The following is a 15,127-nucleotide window of genomic DNA, read 5'->3' on the forward strand; positions in this document are numbered from 1 at the left end:
AGTGGCGAGTGTGGAGCAGAGTAATATAGCAAGCTCCTAAATAAAAAAACTATCTGTGGTCTGAGCAAGATCACACAACTAAAACACTTTAGTTTACCAGGTAAGGCCCACCGAGCTATTCGCCCTTTTTCAGAAGCGGCCTGGCCACAAATGATGGCTCAACGAAGTTGCTTATAATGTGGAAAATGTATAGCAGCCAAATACTATAAACGTGTGACTAAATGTGGTGCGAAAAACATGAGGACCCAGATAAAAATCCACGCGACCACGGGGAGAACATTCAAACTCCAAATATGCAGGCATCAGGGTTGGAATTGAACCCATGACCTCTTGAAATCCAGGTGAGGGAGATAACATCTCCTAGCCACCACGGTGCCCTAGATCACGGTAAGACACACAGGAGATACAGTAATCCCTTGCCAACCGCGAATTTACCAACCACGAGATTTGAGTGCACGCGAATTTACTTCTGTACACCTGTTTACCAACCGCGAGCATCTCGGTTTGCGTGATACACGCGAATCGCGAGTCATTGCACCAAGTCGTGAAATCAAAATTGACGTTGCCGCAGAGCATCCGCCCCATGTCTCGCACACAGGCTGGCATCATGAAAGGGGCCACAATGGTGGGGGGAGAGGTTGATCTAATTACCTCATCAATGTCCCCACACCTATTAGCACGGTTGGCTACATATGGTGCGAAAGGTCAGCATAATACATAAACCGCAGTTCAGATAGTAAAATACGGCAATGCCAGAGAAGGAGACATCACAGCTGAGACCTCACATTTGAACAGGGCAGAAAGCATAAATTATGCTGTTTTGTTGTAACTTATACTGTAATAAGATAGGAGATGCTTAGACACAGATGTCAAGTTATTGTTCTATTGGAAAGGGACGTGGTTATTTACCTCAGTGTTAATAGCCAACATCAATGTAAATATCCACACCGAGAGGATATATTTAGTTAAAGTGTTTATTTTCATCAGTCAGTTCTGCGGTGGTGACAATTGTCTGGTCTGTAGCGACGTGGAACAACCTGATGATTGCGTCACAACTACCAAGGCATTTTTCGTGATCGCGTGGTTGTCAAACATGAGATCAAGCAAGGGTTCAAGGTGTTGTCTACACGGAGAGACACAAACTTGACTCTTGGTGCTAACAAATACAAATTTAGATTTCATGGGACTTTGTTGATAGAAGCGTTTTTCCGTATATCGCTTTGAAGCAAATACTGTACTGAAAACTGCCAACTTCTTCGGTGTCCAATCTGTCACCAATACAAAAATAAAGTACTCTGCCTCACTACAAATTCTCACAGTGAATTTAATTTCCACGTACCTAAGAATACCTATATCATGTGTGTGTATTCGCCTCATGTGTACAAGTATACTTTGCAAGGAGTGTGTTCTCTCAGTGTTAAGTGTGCTTCGGTTTTTTACACAGAGTATGCGGACTTATTTTTACATTGGGTAGGTGTGCTCTCTTAAGTGTGGGTACAGTGTTAAAACATTGCGTGCTCTCCCAGCTACCTTATATAATAATTCTCAGTTTGGTCTTAAAACCCTTTTGTGTATCTTATCCAGAACGGTACCAGTCACCCGCTACTGTGCATATCCCATAACCAACTCGTGACATTTTCTTCTCTGACTCAGTTTCTATGGTCAGCGAATTCCTCTCGTCGCCAACCAAACAGCACCATCCCTCTATACCAGGCCTCCTAAAACTGTAGATTCGCTATAAATAGCGCCACATATCTACAAACTAAGCCTGGCTGCGTCTACAAACTAGTGAGTGCACGGAGTGCGCAGTTGCATAATCCGCGGCAAGACGTACCGCATCGTTATACCGAGCATTGCAGCTGCAGCAACATGGGAGGGAAGAAAGTGGCGACGCCGTTCCAATCCTCACACACCCTTCAGTATGGGATGGAGCTCATCACGACGGAGGCCAATGGCGCGCAGTCCTGTCGTTGCTTGTTCTGTGTTCACCAAGGCTGTGATGTGGTCGAGGTGACGGGCGACTCGGGCCGCAAGCGCAAGAACCGCACCGACATCAAGTACTTCACGAAGCCGTTCCTGCCGCATCAGTACCGCCACCATCTTGAAGGGCAGCACAAGGAATCGTGGATGCTCTACCAGACGCTGTCGCCCGATGAGAAGAAGAGCTACTTCAACGGCATGGCCAAGCGCACCAACACGCTCCACAACTACATGGACCTGTCGACCGCATCGATCGACTACGTGATCCAGAACAGCATCGTTGAGACAATTATCGGGGACTTGTTCTTTCGCGATGGCGACGAGGACAGCGGCGATGAAAACGACGACGAGGACGCGGCCGCAGCCATCGCCAAGAAGGCCGCCAAGAAGGCCAAGGAGAAGGTCAACGCGATGAAGCTGTTCGTTAAGAAAGTGAACATCGAGACGGGGACGTATACGTACACGGCAACAATCAAGAACGAGATGCGCTTCGAGCTCGCCATGGACCACGTCGGTGTCGGCATGTCGTTCCGTCAAACGGCTGCTGCCATCGATCATGTCAGGATCCGCACCAACACGCCGAAGCTGCAGGGCATGAACGACCTCATCGTCGCACAGTCAGTCCGTGTTCTGGTGGCCGTCGGGCTGCAGATGATCGCCAGGATAATCGACGATCCATCGGTGTGGGCCTTCTCTCTGGCTGGCGACGGCAGTACTCACCGCGGCCAGTCGTTCTTCGACCTGCGCACCCGCGTTTGTTACCGCGGCTTCCTCGTCAATCTGCACCTGGTCGCGATCCCTATGTTCGAGCGTCACACTGCTCAGAACATCTTCCGCATGCTCGTCAAGTTCCTCGACGCGCTGTACCCCAACTGGCGCGCCAAGCTGATCGGCTTTTCATCGGACGGCGAGAATACGATGACTGGGCGTCATGGGGGGCTGGTGACGCTCATTGTGAAGGAGGCCGAGAACGACGTCATTCGAATCTGGTGTCCGCCTCATCAGATCGATATTGTGGTCAAGAAATCCGCCGAGTGCGTCTTCGATGGCAGCTGGGTGAAGATCGTGTACCACTTTTCGGTGTACCTCCGCGCCCAAAACAACCTGATCATCAAGATGAAGGTCAAGTGCCCCAGGAAGGCTAACCGATGGGCCAATCTCGGGAACGTGCTCAAGTTCTACAAGCAGTACCGCCGAGCATTGATCGAGTACACTACTGAGAACAACCCCGCGAAGCTGCCCACCGCCGATTGGTGGGTTCTTACCTACGCGCTCGCGCCCGCCATCGACGCCATCAACGTCACTATCGTCCAGCTCCAGAGCCAGTCGCTGCTCATCGCGCAGCAGGAGGAGCATATTCAGTCGCTTATCGGGTCGCTCACCGTTTTGTTCAGTGTTGAGATTGTTGATGGCGTCAACAATCATGATGAGGCGTACGTGTCGTATCATGATCAGTCGATGCGCATCGCGTCTGCCGCGATCATTGCCCACATTGAGGACCAGGGATCGTTTGCGCAGGAGAGCTACGAGGGTCTCAATGAGGTCGACAAGACAAGGATCGTCAAGGAGATCTCGATATATGCGATGACGCTGATCGCGGGTCTCAACGACGTCAAAGCAGAGCGTAACGACGCCAATCGAGCTCTCGACCAGGATGCGGCGCCCGTGATGCCCGCTCAGATCGTGAAGATGCGTCCTGGTGTTCATGAAGGACGTGCTGGCAGTGCGTCGCGTGCATGTTACGAAATTCTGGTCAGCTGTGAAGGTCGACATGGTCGAGGAGGAGCATCGCCAACTGGTCAAGCTCTACAAGGAGGACACGATCATTCACGACGCCATCAACAAGCACACCAACACGACGACATTCAACGAAGCGTGGGATGTGCTGCCGAGTGGTTTCGACAACCTCCGCGCTTTCAGCGGCGGGTTGGCATCGGTGCTCGCCAACACGACGGCGGTCGAGTCGGACTTCTCGATACTCAAGTGGGAACTCGACGAGTTCCGCAGTTCTATGATGCATCTGTCCCTTGAGGGCATCTTCCAGACAAAGCAGCGTCGCCTCCTGGTGTCGTTGCTTCGTTAGCGAGCGTAAATCAATGAAACAATGGGGCTCTATAGATGATCTACATTTATTCTACAAACTAATCCTGGCGGTGTCTACAAACTAAGCTAGTCTGTATAGTTTGTAGATATGCACAGTTTTAGGAGGCCTGCTCTATACTCTCAAAGCTCGACCTGTCCTGCGTCTCCGCTGCTTTGCAACTCCGGTTCGGTCCGTCACTCCAACCCAACTCCCACTCTAACCCCTCAGTTCCATTTTATCTACCTCACCAGCCTTCTAGAATTGTCTGTATCCCTTCATATCCCAGTGAACTGTCAGCCCCGGTAGCTCCTACTAATCTGCTTTGCAACATTTTCCTCCTGCACTGTTTTCCTCCTCTCATCTCCATCACCGCTGTCTGCTGCTTACTGCTTATCTATCAGTACACTAGCATTGGGCTCACAATAACATTCACTAGAAACAAAGTGTAAAACAATCCGATAATTGCAAAAATTTGAGCCACTGCAGATACAAAAATTACACTTTTGGTAAAACTTAAAACACGTACAAAAACATTGGAATGCAAATATGGCAAGAGATAATTGGCCAGCCAGGTAGCTCAGTGGTAGAGCAAGAAGTTCGCAATTATAAGGCTGCCAGTTCAAATCCTGGCTTGGGGTTCGACTCCAGCCCATTATCCCTCCGAAGTCAATAAAAATACGCACCACTTTGTGCATTCGTCAACAGTGGTCATCCTATTGATAGACCCACCCCTGATATAGGAATGTATCATTTACACTGGCTCAGGGCTGTAAACAGGAGATGAGCATTGCTTCAATGCTCATTTAAGCAGGAAATAACTTTGAAGAGGTCTTCAGTTTACAGTAACAAAAGCACACTTCGTGAGACAGCAACGTGGACTCAAACCCTCGCTAATTTTAGGAGCCAGGCACTTTGGCTTGCTTGAAATTTGCATAGTGAAGTCGCAGAAGTTCCTTTTGCACGTGATTATTCGTCTTGGCTGGTGGGACGGGTCCTGTCGACACTGTCCGGCTCAGGGCAGCAGGGACAGCATGTAAAGCAGCCCAATGGAGTCCACGGTGACCAACCGATTTCCATCTGGGGAGGTGTGCACGCGCTTCAGGAGACTCCCTCGAGGGTAGAACGTCTGTAGCACACGTCCACTCTCCACATCCCAAAACTAGCAGACACGCAGATAGACACAGACACGTGCACACAGACACAAAGACACACACAAACACGCACAAAATATATACAAAAACACGTGTACACAGACACAAATAGACACAAATGCCCAGACAGTGTTACACAGTGATGAAGGCACAGAGTGCTACACACTGAAGGAGTTGCACATCAGGAATAGCTCACTTTGATGTTGTCAGCTGCCGAGAGTAATATCCGCCCCTCTCGCACAAAGGACACCTGAGTCACCCAGGCGTGATGGCGAGCCGTGGGCTGGCAGCTCCACTTCTGGCCACTCTCCACACTCCACAACTGCAGCACAGAGCATACCCACACACCGTTTCACATACCACATGTACTCCATATCATATTACCCACACCACACCTAAATGTTTGACATACGACACCGCAACTATTCACATTCCACACCACACCCACACCAACCACACAACGCAATGCCTACCCACACCGTAACGTATATATACCACACTCCCACACACCGGAAGGTTCCACGTATGATCCTTATGGCGGTACCCCGGGGTACCAAATAATACAAAATGGCCGAGGCAATTAAATATTTTATTTCTCGGACACTATTTTTTACAGGGGTGTAATTAACTCCGCGACTGGGGTACCAATCAATCCGAAATCAGTGCTACTCCGCGATGTTGATAACGGATTTTTAGCATAAAAAATCCGTTATTGAAAAATTCAACTTTGAATAGTGCATCGTGTACAGCTCGTCGAGATGAGTCGATTGCTGCATTGCTGACCATCACCAGATTTAAAATGACTGCATCACGGACATTATGCGAGAGCCGGGGTACTATGGTACTCCGGGGTACCGCCATAAGGTTCATATCACAGCAAAGACAAAGATCCACCGTATAGCATGAACAGACTGTTGGGGCAAGTGCTGTTAGCAAGCACCGATGAAGGCCGGCACGGCACACGAGGGGGTGGGATGGCCAACACCGCGTCCCGGCTGCCTTTGTCCCTTCAGTGGCGATGTTTACACACCACATCAGGTACTCATTTGAGGCTGAGTCGACCTAGGGGAGGCCCAGGACCGGTTCAGATAATCGTCACTGGTGTTGGCCTTGAGTGGGAATCAAACTCAGGTCGCTAGGTTCGTAGCACAACGCGCTAACCGCTACACTACCGTTTCCCACGACATATCACAGCACACCCACATAAAAACGCAGTTTCAAGCACACCGCACCAGAACTTGATAAGGGTGACCTAGGCCAGTCTTGCAAACGGGACTAATCCTTGTTTCTTGGGTTCTCAACTGGTTAAACAGAATCAGTTTGAACTTGAACAAAAAAACAGGTTGATCACATCATACGGGACATTGTGACAACCGGTCAGTTTGATTGTGTTGAACCAATGCTGCTGAAGCAACGTATTTCCAGAAAGTCATGTGGCTGCTGGGATGTGTAAAAAAACACTTATTTTTGTTATATGACAGATATGTGGAGATATATATACTTTTGCCATACAAGCTGAAAGATACTTCCATAGATGTTGGCAAACAACTCAACACAAGTTGCTACTTTTCAAATTAAAATACTGCCCTAAGTGCTCTATGTCAGGTAGAGTCCACATGCTGTAGGAATGGTCACATCAAGAAGGCGTCTTGTTCATAACCCAGTGATTCCTGTCGTCGCTCACACCAACACATGCCCTGCCATCATCATGGATGATGAAATCAGTTACAGGGAATCCCCATAAACGTGCATCACATTACTAGGCCAAATGCACACGTTAACCAATGTTCGGTCATGGATAATTTTGGAAAAAATTTTCGACTTTTTCTTTTCATTAACATCACAAAGCCTCCATCGTCCCCAGTGCCCATCACTAACGTCACCACCATCGTGTCCCAGCAGCAAACGCATTCACCACTTATTGTAGAGGTTCGCGGTTTGAATCCAACATACCGCCCTGATTAATAGTGCTGCTGTATTAACTGTATTAACCATAACAAGGTCTGCTTCAGGGTGGATGTTAAAAATCCGGTGATGTCACATAAAAACTGGAAGGCCATCACGTGCCGACGTCGTGGTCCAAATTAGCCAAATTTGAAAATGTACCTGCACATAACTTAATCGGGAATACAAAGCATGGCGAAATGGGATTTATTGGAAGTTATTGTAAATATGTTAATGTGAGTGTATAACAGGGGAATGGTTTACCCATAAAACACCCCTCATGTTGATCAAGGGATTGGTTTAACCCACTAAACAGCCCTCATGAATGACACGGAAATGGTACAGCCCATAATCCACAGCTGGTCACTAGGAGAGGAAAGTTCAAGACTGTGAGAGCCATGTGCAATATCGGCATGAGGTCTTTGCTCAAGGACGAATCATTTGGATATTTTGGGCTAAGGACAGGTGTACGTAGTTTAATTTAATACAGTAAGAAAATGACTGTTTAGAGAATGCAGATACATGGGGGAAGCTGATTTAAAATTATGTTAAAGTGAACACCAATACAGATAATCGTCCTGTATATTTACTGTATAGGTATAGATTGTGTTATACAAGTGTATAAACCAATGAAATGTTGACTATGGTTGAAGGTATTACACCAATAAATGTTTATTTTGGGTTAATACTGTTAATGTGGAGAAGTAATGTTCATGTGTTACGATGTTGTTTATATCTGAACGTGATTCCCAAAATATATTACGAGGACATAATTAGAGAAAGTAGGCGTAATATAATTGTCGAAGAGGGATATTGGTGGGTGTTATGGGGCTCTGTACAATGGTGCGCTCATTGTCACGGCCACGTTATTTGGAGCTGAAGTCAATGAGTGGCTGAAGAGGAGGTGGATAAGGTGGTGACTCCGCTGAGAGCATCGTCAGGGGTCGTCAGGCTATGCAAGAGGATTTTAAGCGCGCTTCCCCTGTTGACATGGAGAGAGCCGTCGGGCTCCCTGCTCATCTTTTGGATTCCCAAAGACCTATTCCACTCCTGCAAACCAGGCTGTTATAGCAACGGCAGTCTAGTTACAGAGACAGTGCTCCAAGAATTGAAACGTCCAAGCTCTGTCACTGCGCTTCTGTGTGTGCAAAACCGGAGTGTTGCTGTGCTATCTAATTGTCCTGTTTTTCATGCTTGTTTTTTTAATAAACATGAGATAAAAGGCTCTTGGTCATGTGCCCCTTTTTCCAAAAATTTATATTAAGAATAATTAGGTCAAAAAATATATATTTTTTAAATTAAATAATGAAAACAACCCGCTAACCCTCGCATGCCACACAAAAAAAACGTGGAAGGCCATTAAACGGCAAGACTTCTGAGCACAGAGAGGTCAGAGATATCCAGATGGACGAAAGGTCGATGGCCTAACCTTCCCAAGACGTCTGGAGATGCACGGATAACGTGCAGAGCAGAGAAAAACAACTGTTGCAACTCGCGTTTTCTTTAACGTTTTCCTTAACGAAAAGTAGAAACTTAACAAAAAGAATCAACCAACGGTATAAGACTGCAGCCTACAATAGGTGCTTTGTATTAGTAATTCCCTTATTTTACTCGTACTCACCGCATATATATTATTTTGTATTGTATGTTTCTATTTACATGACCTTACCAAAAACTAAAGAATACGAATTCCAGCAGTCAAGAAAGCTTAAGTGGAAACTTAGTTACACTTAACCTCAGGACATTAAAATATAACTTGAGTAAAACAGTGCAATCCCTGTATACAGATAGACAACAAACGTCAAAATCTCCTCGGCCACCTTTGTCTTCCCACGATTCGGCACGAAAATAGGCCCGCAATAAATCCGTGGAGGGAACCTCTCTGGCCTCGGGATTACCCACTCAGAGGGAGTGGGGGGTCAGGGCGGTCGCGAGGAGGGGTCGGGAGGGTGTCTGTTTTTTTCGGTTTTGTTGTTTCTCTCGCAAGAGATGCGCAAGGAGGGAGTCAAAGGGTCGCGAAGGGGGGGTCTGTGCCTGACACTCCTAGCGTATATTTTTTTTTTTTCACGTTTTTGGGTTTTAAGCACAACGCACATCACGCAGTGCAGTCTGGTTCGAGTCGCGCTCAGTCTCGTGACTCGGCTTGCGACGCAGCATTGCGAGGGAGGCTGAGTTGGGGCGCATCGTGCCTCGAGGAGAGATGGGAAGAGGAGGGGTCGTTAGAGTCACAGAAGTCTGAGTTCAGCCTGGGTCGAGGCTGGGTTTCAGCCGTGCCCAGGCTGGCGGTGCCGTAGTGAGGGAGCAAACACTGATACCGATGGCCGGTGTCGCTTCTCGCAGAACGAAGTGGCGAGGTGTGGTTAAGTGCGAGTGAAACTGACGGAGATTCCAGTTATCATTCTCGAGCAATAGCGAAGTCAACTCAACGTCAACCCAACGTCCACCCAGCAACGAACGAGAGCATCGTTCATCGCCAGAGCGCTCCAAGCCGGTGAGCGCACACAGCCGCGTCGTCCAGAGCCTGAGCCAACGCAGCCCTGAAATAAGGGCGGGTGTCCGTGTGAAGCTGGCAGCGATCAAGGAGAGAGCACGGAGAAAATGAGGAAGAGGAAAGCGCCATCGAATGCGCCGTGTGTTTAATACACATACATACCGACCAACACCCGCTGAGAACAGAGAAGACGTCCAGCGGTGGCGGAGCTGCGCGCTATCCGACGACGGAATCATCACGCACCACGACGGCGAGTGTCGTGCCGACGCCGCTCAATCTAGCAGCGGAGAGAGAAAGCCGACTACGGGCTCGCTGCGGCCACGCCCAAGCGAGAGAGAACCTCTCTGAAGTGTTGGTGGTATAACCCCTCCCCCACCCCCCGCAAGCTAACGACACAACTCCCGGCTCAAAAAATAATAATAATAATAATTAATTTTACAAGGGGACAATGCACACACAACACGCACACGAATAAGACTTTCAAAAAGTTATCTTTGTGTTTCAAAAAGGGTTGCCATTTCAAGGTGGTACGTTCAATATCAACTGATCGTGCAAAACAGTTGCTGCCGTCGAGTTACATGAATAAGAAATGTTTTAGTCATTTATTTTCGTTAATTGCATAATCTTGCCGATGAATCTATTGACGTATGCTTTCGCCTTTGCATATTAGAGTGTCATATGTTTGTTTAGAATTAAAATTGCTTAACAAAAGCGTTTGAGTGTTCTTTCCAAGTCCATGCAAAACTGTCTTATTTATAAGAACTGTATCCGGCGTTGAGATATGAATTTGGAGACCTAACATAATACAAACACACTAAGATAATCAAGAAATGTTTAATCAAAGATAATCGTTTTATCCTGATTGATACAACTCTGGATAACGAAACTAAGCCTAATTATCATAACTACACACATTAACATAATTGCAAGCATTCGCATAAATTACTATGATTATCTCCGTGATTATCGTAATTTATGCATATAATTATACACATTAGCATTATTTATGCGAATTACGCATTTTTTTTTTTCCAATTTTCATAATCCAGTAAATACAACACACCCTCCTCAACCCATCGGACTCTCACACACCCCGAGCTGCAAATTATTCGGCTCCGTAACACGTAGTGTCAATCATCGCCCGATACTGGAAGCCTTCAGATTGCAGGCCAGGTGCTGATTCATCTTGTGCCACACAGGGCAAAGGGGGGTACCATTTCAAATGCTTGCGATGAGATGTGAAGCTGCTTATGGAGTGCAAAGCGGTCTCAGATGCCCCTGCATAAAGGGAAATCTATGAGAAGCAAATCACCACTGTAGCAAAATTTAATCATTTCCAACTCCAATAACATGTAATGCCTTTCAATTGTGGATTATTTACGGATGGTGCCTGCTCCCATAATCTGCGGCACACCGCAACAGATTGAAAACGCCTTGCGAAGGCACAAACCAGCATCCGTAAAAGTTAGCGGTGCTAAAGCAGAGCTACAGAGTGAAGCTGCAGAGAAAGCGCAGATATAAGATTTTTTTTATTTTGCCTCAACACAGACTGGCTGTGCTCATGTGATTTGTTGAGTTGAAGATGTTTTGCATTTTGTATACTTTATGCACCTGCCCCACCTGGGTACGTGCGCTGGAAACAAGTCATACTTTCAGCATTTTTTAGACTTCATCATGTCAAAAAAAATTCAAGACATTATTTTACACAGAAAATATTACCTACTTTTAATCCGCAAATTTAGATCGGATTAGTATAGCTGCTATTCACATGCTGTGCTTCCCCTGTTACCTGTGATTTTTTTTTTGTAAATGAACAAAATAACACAGCTCTTTGCTCCTATAATCCGTGGCACACTGCGTCGGCCCAAATTTTAGTTTTTTACGGATTATAGTTGTAACCTCCGTGTTGCATGCCGTGGATTACAGGATCTGTGACATGGTCCCCTCCCTGCACATTAGCGTGGATTATTGGATTCCTGCTGCATTACCATCACAAAACCTTCATCGTCCCCGGTGGCGAGGATCTTCCCGTCGGGGGAAAACCCGCAGCTGCGAACGCAGTCCGTGTGTCCCTTTAGCACATGCAGCGGCATCGCACCACCGTCCAGCTGCCACACCTGCGTACGGTGCGGTGGAAACAAATCACTGTTCACCATGACCCATGCTCTCATGATGCAGACATGTGACCGTGCTCTCATGAATCAGACATGTGACCGACGCTCCACCATCACCACGTCCTCAATTCCATTCAACATGTCCACGGGCGACACAAACATACCGATAAACTTTATCTGGAGCATGTTGACTTAACTTTGAATCTCTTCCCGAAACCTGAACAAAATGTTAGTGTGACCCAAATATAAAAACATAAAAGCGGCAATTATAATTGATATGTTAACTTTAAGTCCTAGAACTGCCAAATACAAGTATTAATCTGGCAATGAGAATGTTTTAGTATGGCCAAATTTCAGGATTAAAGTCAGCTGAAAAATAATAGAATCAGAAGGTCGTGAGATCAAATCCTAGGTTGAGGCTGACTCAGCCCATCATCCCTCTGGGTTCGATAAACTGAAAACCACTTTCTGGGGAAATCAACAGTGGCTGTCATAAGGATCGACTCAGCCCACCATAGTAATGTGGAATTTCCACCACTGGCTTAGAGCTGTAAAGTTGATGTGAGGCACTGCCCTGAATGCTCATGTGAGCAACATGAGACTACACAGTGAGTGTCTGGTTGACGAGTCCTCAACACGGGTAGAGATACCAACGAGTGAAGTTCACACGAATAGTATAACAGCACGAAGGTGAAGTAAGTTGTTTGTGCTCACCTTTGCTGTCTTATCGGTGCAGGTGACGACAAAGAGGCCTAGGCTGGGCATCACCTGGCACGACAAGATGGCGGCGTGTGGCTCCTGGCCACAAAATGTCCGCACTAATGACAGCTCGTTCAGGTCCCACAACTGCAAGTAAAGTGGCACAATAACAGGATAGTGGCAAACACAGCATAACACAGACAGCACATTAAACTATTTCAACTTTTTTTTTATTTACATAGAACTTACCTCACCAATAAGAGGAGGGCAAAGTTCAAAAATGCATCCCCAGACTGCCCTAAATGCCTGCGGGGAACTATATAGACATACCTGCATGCCATTTGTCTGTGCCTGGATATCACTAGATCGTATCAAGACACTTAACTATTTGAACAAAAAATATACATGGCCCTCGGTAAAATCCCCTCCACAGCACACTCTACTCCAAAATTGTCAACGTCGTAAAGAGAAAAGCTATAACTAGGCAACTGAATAGATCACGAACCCTCATTGTAGTTTGTTACCTACGTCAGACGAGTCGGCTGGCCATGCTGCCCATGAGGGCGGGGCGGGGTCAGTGTCTAACGCAGTACACTTTTTTTTTTAAACATCCCATCCATATCCCCTTTATAAGGTGCGCCTCTCTCATGGGTAGGTTCTCAACAGTTGCCGTTTTCTCTGGCAGAGGGAATGCGGTGATGGAAAAATGAATTCCCAGGACACCCGTGAGGGCAATCCCCGCAATGTTTTTTTTCACGTTGAATGGAGCCTATCGCTAAACTATATAGACCTTCTTGAGTGCATATGGATCTTATATTTTTAGGTTTTTTCGGTAAAGTCACGTAGGTAAAAAATTAAAATTAATAAAAGTAAAATAAAAATAAAATAAAAATCACGACGTTTCGGAGGCAACACAAGCTTCCGTCTTCAGGTGGAACAGTCACAGCACGATAGCTGTATCAAGTGAGAGAAAATTCCAAGAAAACCGTATTTGTATATATACTGGTTGAGGGTGGGAGGAGCCAAGGTAGGCCCTGAATATTATTTTTGTGAAGTTCGGTGCGGCTGAGGCACGCTGTTAGGAATGAGCCTTTGTTGTGTAAACTAGGTGCGGATGATGTAAAGGTGCATGTAAAAGGGACTGAGCCTTTTTGTTATGTAGAGATAATGCGGCTGAAATCGCTGCCAGGAAATGAGTCTTTGTTGTGTAGAATGGTTGACTGAGCCTATTATTATGTAGAGGTGGTGCGGCTTAAATCGCTGCCAGGAAATGAGTCTTTGTTGTGTAGAATGGTTGACTGAGCCTATTTTTATGTAGAGGTGGTGCGGCTGAAATCGCTGCCAGGAATGCTCCAAATATGTGTAGTTAAATCTGCATATGCATCTGTTGAAATAGCTTGACGAAATTTCATCCGCCGATAAAAAGCTCGCTCCCTCGGCCCCATCGTCTGCCTAGATATATATATATTTTTTTTACCTGGTACACCTCAAGCAGTTCCTGCTCAAGGAAGAAACATACCCAGATGGCACACCCCTCCCCCTGTCATGATTGTTACCCTTGTCTGTATGTGCCCTCTGTTGTGATTATTGATATTGTACTCTTAGGTTTTTTGGTAATGTCACGTAGATCAAAAAAAATAAAGAATAAAAATTATAAAAATAATAATAGAAATAACATAATAAATCACGACGTTTCGGAGGCAACACAAGTCTCCGTCATCAGGTGGGACCGTCACAGCTAAATTTACTGTATCAAGTGAGGACAAATCTAAGAGACAAGCTCTTAAATACGTGAATTTACCGAAAAAACCTAAGAATATGAATACTTGCAGTCACGAAAGCTTCAAATCTAGAATAATTGATATTGGGTAAATACACGTTTATTTTACCAGGTAAGGCTCCACTGAGCTATGTAGTTCTTTTTCAGAAGCGATCTGGCCATCACAAATGATATCTCAATGAAGTGGTTTATCATCACGTGTAAATATATATAAGCAGCCAAATACTCAAAATACATGTGGATTCTAAATGTGGAGGGAAAAACCGGAGGATCACACGACCAGGGGGAGAGAGACATGCAAACTCCAAATATACAGCAGGTGATCCACTTCTGTATAACGTACTTCCCACACCATTTAGGTCGTAAGCACAGACATAGGTGCATAGATTTACACAATACCTGTCAAATAAAAAAAAAATTTAAAGCAATAAATCTATCTAATGTGAGAGAAAAATCCACGCAGCCATGGAGAGAACATGCAAACTCTAAATATCCAGGTGTTAGGATCGGGACCAATCTCACAACCTCCTGCATATCAGGCGAGGGAGATAACATCTCGCCACCATGGCGCCCAATTATAATAACATGCCCTGGTGTATTGATTGACAAGTAAAGGAGGAATTTCAGAGATAGATTGAAATTAATGAGGGCCTGAGATGGGGTAGGGACTGATACTTTTTTTCACTGAATATACGTGTGGATAAGAGAAGAATAGGAATTTAAGATGTGGTCATATCAACTTCTTATAGTAACCTGGTAAGAGCAGCAGAGTGGACGGATGAAGAGAGAAAATCATGAACGTCGAAAGTCAAGACACTGACAATGATGTGGTGAGAAGCAGCTGATCATAGATAGGAAATCAATAATTCTACCATAATTTATTAA

General features: G+C 45.9%; 1 protein-coding gene across 3 annotated transcripts in view; it reads right to left on the reverse strand.

Annotated features, from left to right (window-relative positions):
• Nucleotides 1-960: 960 nt before the first annotated feature.
• APAF1 (apoptotic peptidase activating factor 1) overlaps nt 961-15,127 on the reverse strand; it is a 66,401-nt gene continuing 52,234 nt past the window's right edge. For 2 of the 3 annotated variants that reach the window (XM_078603699.1, XM_078603698.1), the window contains 4 exons: nt 12,478-12,609; nt 11,638-11,766; nt 5,411-5,536; nt 961-5,222 (listed from right to left, as the gene is read on the reverse strand). In XM_078603699.1, the coding sequence (XP_078459825.1) occupies nt 5,076-5,222; nt 5,411-5,536; nt 11,638-11,766; nt 12,478-12,609 (534 nt within the window). In that variant the 3' untranslated portion in view covers nt 961-5,075. Of the gene's footprint in view, nt 5,223-5,410; nt 5,537-9,811; nt 9,927-11,637; nt 11,767-12,477; nt 12,610-15,127 lie in introns of those variants that run through there. The other variant, XR_013586511.1, reaches the window with a different exon arrangement.

This window comes from Lampetra planeri, chromosome 21 (genome assembly GCF_965212315.1).
Source record: "Lampetra planeri chromosome 21, kcLamPlan1.2.h2, whole genome shotgun sequence".
In the NCBI taxonomy this organism is placed as follows: domain Eukaryota; kingdom Metazoa; phylum Chordata; class Hyperoartia; order Petromyzontiformes; family Petromyzontidae; genus Lampetra; species Lampetra planeri.